The following is an 11581-nucleotide window of genomic DNA, read 5'->3' as shown; positions in this document are numbered from 1 at the left end:
AGAATTTAGAAGACATAAACATTCTATCTCAGTGCCACACCCATGAGGTGAAGATGTCTTCTCTGACGTGGTACCACTAGTCGGAGCAGAAGTAGATTTAGGCAGGAGGGAGGAAGCGGAAGTAAGGAAAGGGAAAGCTACCCAGCAGGCACAATGGACTGAATGCGAAGAACACATCGACGAGGCCAGTGCCTTATTCTTGTATGCATCCTTCTCTGTGGTTTCAGAATACTTCTTCTGACACATGCACACAACACCCCCAGTGCTTGTAATAACTTTCTTCATGAGAGAAATAAAATGAAATGCAAACGTGCTTTGAAATAGCTCCATCTTGTCCTGTCTGAGTCCCCTCTCATCATTTATTTCTTCTTTTTTTGTTTTTTTAGAGACAGTCTCACCTTGTCACCCTCGGTAGAGTGCCGTGGCGTCACAGCTCACAGCAACCTCCAGTTCTTGGGCTTAGGCCATTCTCTTGCCTCAGCTTCCCGAGTAGCTGACCCTCTCATCATTTCTAATGGAAATTGTCTTTCCTTTCCCTGGTTCCTTTAGTAGCATCTTCCTTAGGCTTTTCTTTCCTCCCTCCTTTCTTATTCCAGCCTCACCCCTGCCTAGACTTAAAGAGATGAATTGGAAGAATATGCTATCATGTCAGCAGAAAGCCATTGTCAGTTCACACAGGCAGACACTAATAGGATAAAGTATTATCCAACTTACTTTAAGTCCAAAAATTAAGTCTTCTTGCAATGGTAATAGATTATAACTTATAACCACTGTGACTGGTAGGCTGCAGGAATGGGTCATTAGTATCTGTGGCCTGAGCTCCGTTTCTGGGCCTATTGTGTAGGATGCACTAAGCATTCCTCCAGACATAGCTGCATGATCCAGGGAACTGGTACTTGGTTCATGACTGGAACTACTTCTGCAGAGAGCTGCCAATAACTCTTCCAGTTCCCCTATGATGGGAGAAGCTATCTAAATGGTCTTAATGAAGCTGGATGAGTGGGCAGGTGAAGGGAGGAAGACTTGAAGACAGGGTAGAAATAGCTTGAGGCCAGGAAACCAAACTTTGTACAGGAAACAGTGTGTGAAAGCTCTTCTCAGTTATCCTTGCTGACTCATCGAGCAGGTAGAATGACTTATCTAGTAACTAAATCAGCCCTAGCTTAGAGATGCAGAGAAACCAGGGTTGAGACCTTAAAGAAACTGTAAGAGAGACTACAAATTAAGGAGTTGCCTTGGAGAGGAAATATGAGACTATTAGAAGACAGCTATCATTCTTCAAAATGGATCATATAGGACTTCCTAGGTCCTGTCATGGCAGGTGAATGTACTCAAATGGGGTTTATGGGAAAGAAAACCTAAAATGGGCCAGGCACAGTAGCTCATGCCTGTAATTCCAGCACTCTGGGAGGCCGCAGCAGATAGTTTGCTTGAGCTCAAGAGTTCAAGACCAGCCTGACCAAAGCAAGATCCCATCTCTACTAAAAATAGAAAAACTAGCCTGGTGTTGTGGCAGGCACCTGTAGTCTTAGCTACTCAAGAGGCTGAGGCAAGAGGACTGCTCAAACCCAAGAGTTTGAGGTTGCCGTGAGCTATGATGCCACAGCACTCTACCTAGGGCGATAGAGTGAGACTCTTACTCAAAAAACAAAAAAGAAAAGAAAACCTGGGGCCAAGAGCTGTGGCTCATGCCTTTAATCCTAGCACTCTAGGATGCGGAGACAGGTGGATTGCCGGTCTCACAAATTTGAGACCAGCCTGAGCCAGAACGAGACCTTCTCTCTAAAATTAGCCAGGTGTTGTGGCAGGCACCTATAGTCCCAACTACTTGGGAGGCTGAGGCAAGAGAATTGCTTAAGCCCAGGAGTTTGAGATTGCTGTGAGCTGTGACGCTACGGCAGTCTACCAAAGGTGACAAAGTAAGACTCTGTCTCAAAAAAAAGAAAACCTGAAATGATAATTAATTGGAGGATGTTTTTTATTAGCTGGAATATAAGAAAATAGGTAGGTATAAAAGAAATAGTGGATCAAAGGCTATTGCTTTGGCATTCTGTAACCACTTTAAACTTGAGTAGTTGGCTCTGATATTGTTCCTGGGTATACAGGATGAATGTACCTGAAGGGCTAAGTGCTACTCTGGTCCATCTAGCCCTCACACCTAGCATTAGAGTAGCCTCTCATCTCAGTGCTTTCCTACTAAAGGTTCAAAACTCTTACTAATGGGATAAGCTACAGAAAATCACTCCATCCTCCCAAAATGCTAACTTCCTTTGACAAGTTAGTTTCTCCCAGGGATATCCCCACAGGCCTAGTCCTAATCTGTCTGACTCACTGGAAGGGTCTATGTGCACTGAACTCATAGTCATCATTATTTTTATTGGAAAACATGATTTATATAACATTCTCCCTCTGGAATAATACTCCTTTTGTGGACAAACAGCATGTTGCATCTTCTCCTCAACCCCCTTCCCCCCATGACTAAGCCTTAACAGAAATGAGGGAATGGGTTCAGAACAGATCACTAAGGGAGCCTGTCTGAGTCCAGATTAGATTACAGCCCTGAAGGCTGGTTGCTTCCCCAAGCAGTGGACAACCTCCAGGGTAGGACAGGACTATTGTGGGTAGGTGGTTTGGCCTAAGTGTTGACAGCAAAGCTAGCATGTACTAGAAGATAAAGCCTGTGATCGTCCTAAAATCTAATTCTAGCCTCTCATTAGGAAATCAAAGCACATTTCTTTCTTCACCTCCTTGGAAAAGTTGATCTTCCCGCTTTTTTTCTCCTCTGTTTTGCCACGTGAAATTTCCCACTAAAAGTCCTCCCACTTGCTAGGGCAGAAGAATCTCCCTGGCTTTCCTCCTTAACTGCATTGCAGACCCTTTGCCTGTGTATCTGTCATATAGGTCCATTCTTTTCTCACTTGCTCAAAGTATGGTGCCTTTTTCCTGCCTTTCTTTTCTCCAGGCTCTCCACTACTAATTGGAAGCCCTCTCTGTGCTACCTGCTCCCTCCACATGCCTCCTCCCTCTCCACTGCCAGTCCTGGTGTCACTCTGGTCAGGGAGGATTTTATCATTAACCTTCTTAATAATATTGCTTTGACAGCACCCTAACAGAGAAAAAGGGATAGGTGGAGAAGACTCTAAGAAGCTTGCCTTCTTAGTAAAAGACTAAGGCTTCCAAGAAAGATATTTCTTGTCCCTGTGCTCAGCTTGTATAATACCACTGGCACCTTTACTTTCTTCTGGTTTACCATAAGAACAGGTAATCCATTCCTGGACTAAGTGCCTTAGGCACTTACTTGCCCAAAGTCACTCTGCTAGTAAGTGATGGAACCTATGATTCAACCCAGGAAGATGAGTTCCAGAATCTGTGCTTTCAAATACTATACCATATTGTTCTACGTGCATGGGCGTACATGTGCGTATTTTACTGATCTTGTTCCTGAAGCCCTTATCTCTGCTCCAAGAAGTAATTTACTTCACTTTAATTTAAAGCAAAGATGAAAATTGTTAATCCACTGCCCAACCATTCTTCCCCCTGTAGGGATAAGGGTGCTTTCTGAATGGATGGAGACCAAGAGAGTTGCTTTGAGCCAAAAGCTGCCTTGTAGTTTAGCTGAGGCAAGATTTAGAAATGGCTTGAACAGTGCCTGCATTAGCCGATGGCATAGAGTGCTGAGTGCCAGCAGAGGAGATAAAATCAGACATATGTTTGGATATAAATGTTCTATCTTTCTCTCTTTTCTCTTTTCTAATTTTAAGCCCCTGCTGCTTTGTTGCAGAGATATGGTAGAGCCTTAATTGTGGGGTGTGACCCCCTGAAGTAGGACCCTAGAGTGAGTAAGGTCCACTGAGCTTTCTTTCTCTCCCCTCCTCCATTAGCACTGAGACCACCGACTCTGGCCCTCTGACCCAACAATAGGAATTGTCTTGCATTGTTCCATCCAACACCCACCAAGTTGCTGGCCTCAATACATGTTAAATAACCATGATAAAGCTAATGTCTCTAGGCTGAAGAAACTAGCTGTCTACCTTTACCTTAGATGGTAATGGGATGCAGCATTACACTGAAAGGTGTTAACAAGCCCTGGAGCGATCATGGAAGTGATAGCTATAGCCTGGCACTTAGTTAGAGCTGGGGTAGATACAGTGAATGGGGGTGTTAAGGAGCCCCCTAGTATTCTCTGTTGGGCCAAATAAGCAAAAACCACTCTAGTAAGGAGAATTTCTCTGGGAGGTGCTTGAAGATTTCTATTAGTACTCTACTCTGCAAAGCTTCTAAGTCAAAGGTTGGGAGGAGGCCAACCTACCTTTCTTACCATGAACACTCCATCTTTATCTAATTTACCCTTTCCCCTGTAGTTGTCGTCCTCTATGGGACCGTACAATTTCTGATTACTATTGGGCCTAAGAATCAGAAAGCTGTTACATACAATCCTGAAATTCTAACTCTTTAGTGCAGGCATCCTCAAACTATGCCTGAAGGCCATATGCAACCCGCCCAAGACATTTATCCGGCCCGCCGGGTGTTTTTGCCCCACCTGTCCTGCTTAGAAAGTCGACTTGTCCTGGGGTCCTGGGGCCTGCAGTCTGGTCCTCCAATGGTCTAAGGAACAGTGAACTGGCCCCCTGTTTAAAAAGTTTGTGGACCCCTGCTTTAGTGCATGTTGCCCCTGGGCCAACTGTGGAGCCCCTGTGTTCAGAATGTTGGTCAGGCCCTGGAAGGCAGTGGAACCAATTCTGAAGGAAAAGAACACAAATATCTGCAGGCAGGTCCCATTTTAACTGCATATTGGTAGGGAAAGAAATACTTTCTTGATAGTAAGAGCCTGAGCACATTGACTGGCAAGTCAAGAGTTCTGGATTTTAGTCTCACCTCTTCCACTACCTAGTCATATGACCTTTGATATATCTTTCAGTTTCTCTAGGGCTCAGGTTCCTTAACCAAAAAATGTGAAGGGATTAGTCTAAATGATTTTTTACAGCCTTCAGTTCCAAGAAAAATTCTTTAATTCCATATATTCTGCACCAGTCTTTACCTCTAATGTGTTACTATAACTACCCCTCTGAAGAGCTACCAACTCATGTTCCATTCCCAGGTTAACAAACCTGGGCCAGGCCAGAGGATGTCACTAACAAAGCATTAATGGCTGTTCTTTTGGTGCTCGTGGGACTCCTCTCTGAGGAGCCATCCCAGGTGCCTGCTCCAGAGAATATACCCAATGTTATGGCAAAGGAAGCTTACTGCTCTGAAGGCCTGAAATGGTGCCCAGATCGAAGGGTTAACCCACTGGGGATAGGAAGTATACTTGCAGCTCCAAGGATGCTTACACTTAGGATCCATATTCTTAGTCTCCTCCAACTTCCTTTAATATTCCATTTAGAAAGTACTTCTCACACAGATTCTAAAATCTGAATATGCTCTTCCTCAAGACAACTACATTTGTTCTTAGGACTCTTCCACAGATTGTTGTAGGCCCATTTTTCTATCTTTCCCCTCAGACCATTAGCCACAGACCCTTAGTCACTGCATAGTTAATGCACTTAAATCCAAATCCCCCAGGGTCCTTGGGTAGAACTGTTGCTGCCTGACTAGCTTCTGCCTAAATAACTATCAAAAAAAAAAAAAAAAAAAAGAGGTAGCCAGGGACAGTGACTCACATCTGTAAGCCCAGCATTTTGGGAGGCCGAGGTAGGCGGATCGCCTGAGCTCACGAGTTCGAGACCAGCCTGAGCTAGAGGGAGACCCCCAACTCTAAAAATAGGCACTGTGGTAGGTGCCTATTATAGTCCCAGCTACTCAGGAGGCTGAGGCAAAAGAATCGCTTAAGCTTAGGAGTTAAAGGTTGCTGTGAGCTGTAACATTATAGCACTCTATTGGGGGCAACAAAGTAGGACTCTGTCTGGGGAAAAAAAAAAAAAAAAAAGAGGGGTGTTCCACTATGTCTGAAGCAGCAACTTCCTCCACAATTGCTTCTGAATGCATTCCCAGCAAAGTGTTTTAAACAGCCTGAGTTGTGGCTTGTGGCATTGAGAAAGAGAATAATTTCTTGCTTTTTCAACTAGTCCTAGCCAAGTTCCACCTTTTACTCTGCTGTTTTCTTTCCTTTTACTAAGGGTATGGTGGTAAAGGAGAGGCAGAGGGAACATTATCTTTGGTGCCTAGAAAAATGAGTGGCAGTTTATAAGTGTGTACCTATGCATATATGCTACCACTAACACTGATACCCAGAAATGATCTCTGTACCCAAGAGGATTAAGAATTGGCCCTTTCTTAGCCAATTGCTGCAAAGTGCTGCCTTTCTCTCTTTTCCTCCTCAGTGCCAGGGAGTTCCCACTCAGTCCCGATTCCCTGCATTAGTACAAATATTAGCACTGAAGAAACACAAGGTCCTAGTTCACGTAGCCTCTCCAGACATCGTTACTCAGTAAGCATCAGTAGATCAGACACCCACCACCAAGACCTGTTTGACTATTTAACACCCAGAGAACAAAAAATACTGTCTGTGGGAAATTTAAGACAAACTGCATTATTGCAGATCTCTTAAATCCAGATTCCCCAGGGTCCTTGGGTAGAGCTGTTGCTGCCTGACTAGCTTCTGCTGAGGTGGCATTTAACTTTTGGCCCATTCCCAGGAGCTGAAGCTGACCCATTTCCCCTGCTTTTCCAGGGCAGTGGTAATTTGGTTGGACCCCCAACAAAGCCAGGGACTAACACAATTAGCTTGTGGAAGGTGCACTAGAATTGGGGTGCTTTTATTTGAGCTAAGGAAAGGTTGTTGACAACTTTATCATTTTCCCACACTTTAAAAAAAAATAACATTTGCCTCCCCCCCCCATTGTACTTCTCCCCTCCCCTGCCCTCCCTTTTTTCTTTAAATAGAAATGACTTGGTTGATGTGTATAAGAATCTATAGGTTCAGGGTCTTATTCAATTTAACCCTTTTGGGACACTGAATTAAAAATTGAACAGTATTTATTAAAATACAAAAATACACTTTTCTCACATTACAATCAGTGTTCTTTTGTTGGCAATTCCCCCCCACCCATACCACCCCCTTTCAAATCTGAACCCCTTATTTTCTTTTAAAGCTAAAATAATAACTGAAAGAAGTTACATCATTAAGTGGACCGGAATAACAGAGATTTCTGCCTTCCCCACCCACGCCACCCCTTCTCTCCCACCTCCTCCTGAGGTGGGCCTGGGGGAGGGAAGCTTCCCCTCAGAGTGCTCTTTTCAACAGGACTCCATGCAGAACTCACTCATGTGTGCATGTGTGTCTCTTGTAACTGTGGATCTCACATCTTTTTTTTGTGACCCATACTAGTTGGATACTTTAAATAAGCCTGTGTGCCCTTTTTGTCTCTCCTCTTCTCTGCCCCCACCCCATCACCACAACCAGTTGACATCAGCTGTAATAATCCCTAATGAATCAGCACTTACAGTAGTCACCAAATCACAAGCATGAGAAAAGCTTCCACTCCCCCAAGCTCCCCACTCCCAGTCTCTCCTTGCTCTCCACCTTAAAACAAACAAAACCTTTTTTAAAAATCATAAAATGCCATCATCTACAATCATTTGTCAGATACCAGGAACAACAGGTGGTCATGGCACAAAGCTAATTTGTGGCCTCCTGTGAGTACATTCTCTTAGCTTCTGCCCTCTCTTCCCACTCCCACTCCCCATTGCCGCACCCCCTTCAGGGACCTCCTCTTTTTCATGGGAAACCCTGATTAGACACATGCCTTGCAGAGTGGGTTAAGCCCAACTGCAGGAATCTGGTGCAGTGTGAAAGCATTACACGAGAGCTACGCCAGCTCCCTTCCTTTTCTCCTTCCTGAAGCACTGTGTCAGGCAAGGCACATGCGTGTCCCAATGACTTGTGCACATGGACAAAGACTCAGCCCCTTAACAGGTTGATTTGAATTTTGGTGGTTTTCCTGTTTAAAATACATTTGCAGATCTATCTTCCCCTTGGCTTCTAAAGAAAAAAATTATTGCCTCTAACATTTGGCACAGTACAAATTCATGATGCTTTTTTTTTGTTTTTGTTTTTTTAAATAAGATAAAACTGCAAAGACAGCTCTCAGCTTAAGAAAGATGTCTGTAGAAATGGGTATTCCTGTATCCTATGAAGCATCGTCATCTAAAAAAATGACAGATTCAGTCTATCCCTCCTACTTCCTCAGCAGCCCACATTCTACCTCTTTAGGGATATTTGTTGTTTTAGTTTGTTTTATCTTAGCAGTTTCAACCTTATACCAGAAATCCCTTCTGGCAGCATAGCAAGTTGCTTATTACCCACAACATTCCCAAGATTTCCCCTCCCCCCCCTTTAAATAGAACTTACAAGTTAGAAAATAGTTTTGTTTTAATTTTTTGTTTTTAAATTTTAATATAATCTTTTTTTTTAACCAGCCCATAGATTTAATATATAAGCATATACAAGAAAAAGTCTCTCCCCACTCTGTACAAAAGTTGCTGTCTCTTTTTTTGTGCATTCTATTGCATTTTATAAGTTTTTGGGGGGAGGGGAGTCATATTTGAGTTTCCTGTACCTTGTCCTTGGTATGGGTCTGAATTATATAAGGTTCAGAGATAGTGGTGACTGTGGGGTGCAGAGAGTTCCCCAGGCTGTTTTCTGTCCAGTGGGCCCCATGTGCTGGTTTGTAGGTGTTGTAGTTAATATGGTCATGAATTGTGGGCAGCACTACTGCCCCCTCACCTGATACACCGGATGGAGCTGCTGTTGCTGCTGCAGATGCTGCCGCTGGGATGTCTTCATCCACCTGAATAATCTCAACTGTCCGGGCGGCTGTGACTGTACTCCGCTGCTGGTGCCGTTTGCGAAGTTTATAGAAGACAATCAACATGGCGGCAGCTAGTAGAGTCACTGCCACAAAGCAGCCAATGATGATCTTGGTGGTCTTCATAACTTCGTCCAGGCTGGTCTGCATCTTATCAGTGGTGTCTGTCGCGGGTACTGCCACCTGCTTGGGCACACGGGTGGTCTGAATGAGCACCGTGGTAGAGGTGGTATATGCCGGCTGGTAACCAGTGGATGTGGTAGGAACAGGCTTGTACTTTCGTGTTGTGTCCTCAGGCGAGATCTCCGTGGTCTCCACCGTTACCGTGGTGAAGAAGCTATAGTTGGAGGTGTTGAGCTCGGCCGTGCTCACATTGAGGTAGGCCGAAGCATTGGAGTTTCCTGCCACATTGGTCACCATGCATGTGTACACCCCAGTATCTGATAGCAGCACATGGGAAAAGTTCAAGGTGCCGTCGTTGAGGACAGAAATCCGTGGGTGGCGGGAAGCATGGCTGAGCACTGTCCCATTGGGCAGCATCCATTTCACAGAAGACATGGGGGGAGTCCGACACTTAAGTTCCGCTATCCGACCTTCAGAAATATTGAGGTCTCGAGGTGCATCCATGATGAAGGGAGCAGAACACTGGAAGGAGGCCTGGTCCACCTCTACCAGGTAGCGGCCTCGCATGTGCATGGGAGCATGACAGCGGCCACAGCAGGTGGAATTGGTGGGTATGTACTCTCGAAGCCACCAGGCTAGCCACAGAATGTCACAATCACAGTTCCAAGGATTGTGGTGTAGATGTAACTCCACCAGGTATCTCAGAGGGGTAAAGAGGTCATGGGGCAAAGAAGAGAGATTATTGTGGGCCAAGTTGAGTTCCACAAGTGAGGCTAGCCCATCAAAAGCATTCCGCTCAATCAGGCTGACCTGTGAGTTCATGACCCACAGCTTTTTGAGGGAGCTTAGGCCATGGAAAGAGCCAGGCCTGATCTCAGGGAAATGGTTCCCTGACATCTCTAGCTCTTCCAGCCCCACCAGGGGGGTGAGATTGGGCATATCTTTAATGTTGCACATGCCCAAGTTCAGGTACTTGAGGTTGAACAGCCCCTCAAAAGCCCCCTCAGAGATATACTCCAGCTTCTTGAGCTCCCCCAAGTCCAGGCGCATAAGGGAGGGCACCCGGTTGAAGGCATAAGAAGGGATGCTTTCTATGGGGTTGTTGCGAAGCCAGAGCTCCCGAAGCTTGGACAGGTATTCAAAGGCCCCACTGGGGATGACTGTCAGCCAGTTGTCAAACAGCTCCAGGGTGTTGAGGCTGGCCAGGCCATTGAAGGCCCCCACCTCTATCTGTCGGATGGAGTTCCTGCCCAGTTGCAGGACCTCCAGGTGGTGGAGGTGGCGGAAGGTGTCAGCCTGGATCATCTGGATGTTGTTTTCCATGAGGTTGAGGTACCGGGTGTTGGAGGGGATACCCTGCGGGACCTCGGACAGGCCCCGCCTGGTGCACACCACCTTGCTGAACTGGTTACTGCACGAACAGACGGAGGGGCAGTTCTGGGGCCCGGCTGAAGCGGCAGCAGCGATGGCTGCACACAGAATCCACACTTGAGCTGTGAGGTAGACGACCGGGAGCAGGATGGCATTCCAGGTGTGGTAGTGCACAGTTACCTGCCACAAGAGCTTCATGGTGTGGCACGTTCATAATTCACCATCGCCTGGGATTTTGGCTCGGAAAGGAGAACCAGCCCTACCCCGGCTTAAGTGAGCTAGGAGCTCCTCTTTCCATCTGGAGAAGGAGGTGGGGAGGGGGGCGATTAGAGAGACGGAGCAGATCGGCCGAAAAAAAGCCTGCCAAACTAAAGAGTGGTCCTTCATCTCCCAGCCCCCCTCAAGGCAAGCCCTCCGAAAGCTACGACTTTCTCTCCCACGCTGCAACCATCCCCACCCAATTCGCTGTCACCTACCTCGGAAGGAAGGCTGGAAAGAATTGGCGTGGTGTCCTTAAGGTTTCTCCTCCGGTGCTGGGCACCTCGTTCCCATTCTGACTTCTTAGTTTTAATTAACAAAAGGGGGAAGTGGTGGGGGCGGGGAGGGCAGAGGGGAGGGGAGGGGAGAGGAGGGGTGGGGGAGACAAAATGGCTTCTAGTAAATCCGAAGCAGGAGACGCGGAAGCCGCGGAGTTGAGGCGCGCCAGGGAGAGCCAAGGCCCGGCGGGCTATGCAGGTGCATGCCCCCCCCTCCGCCCGAGGAGCAGCGCCACCAGCGCTTCCCTGCTTTGTCCTTGGACCCTGGCACCGGCTTGCTCCAGCCACAGGGGAAGGCGCTTCATCGCCAAAGTGCGCCTCCGGCGCCCCCAGCCCGCTCCCTGCACTGCCGCCGGAGGGGGGTGCGGGGGCGCCCCGAAGCAGCCCAGGCCGCGCTCGCTCTGTGCTGCGCTCTTCTCTCCCGGTGTCGGCTGCTCCCGGCCGGCGGCAGCTGATTGCAGTCGTGAGCTCGCGGTGCTGCGAGAGTTAAGAGGAGGTGTTCGCTGCGCCTTCGCCCTCCCCAGACACACACCCCCTTTCTCCTCGCCTCTTCTTGGAGGGGTTAAAAAGACAAAAACTGGGCTTAGTTTTCCAATCCGCCGTCTGCTGGCGCGAGGAGCGGTAATCCGTCCAGCCCCCTGAGGGGCCGCGGCGTGGCTGCTGCGCCCGGACCAGGTCCGCCGGCCGGAGGAGCGCGCGGCGCCCGCGGTCGCGCCCGCACCGCAGGCCCCTTCAGGGAGTCCG

General features: G+C 47.4%; 2 protein-coding genes across 2 annotated transcripts in view; one reads left to right on the top strand and one right to left on the bottom strand.

Annotated features, from left to right (window-relative positions):
* Positions 1-11581, top strand: part of SND1 (staphylococcal nuclease and tudor domain containing 1) — a 458234-nt gene that overhangs the window by 382752 nt on the left and 63901 nt on the right. The gene's annotated exons all lie outside the window — the stretch shown is intronic.
* Positions 6958-10818, bottom strand: LRRC4 (leucine rich repeat containing 4). The gene is made up of 2 exons (XM_003789762.3): positions 10778-10818; positions 6958-10599 (listed from the first exon to the last, which is right to left on the bottom strand). The coding sequence occupies exon 2, from the start codon at positions 10497-10499 to the stop codon at positions 8538-8540; it is 1962 nt and encodes a 653-aa protein (XP_003789810.1). The 5' UTR covers positions 10500-10599; positions 10778-10818; the 3' UTR covers positions 6958-8537.

The sequence above is a fragment of the Otolemur garnettii genome, unplaced genomic scaffold (assembly GCF_000181295.1).
Source record: "Otolemur garnettii isolate 467f Iridium unplaced genomic scaffold, OtoGar3 scaffold00037, whole genome shotgun sequence".
In the NCBI taxonomy this organism is placed as follows: Eukaryota; Metazoa; Chordata; class Mammalia; order Primates; family Galagidae; genus Otolemur; species Otolemur garnettii.
Note: the sequence above shows the minus strand (reverse complement) of the source record. Positions and strands in the feature narration are given on the sequence as shown.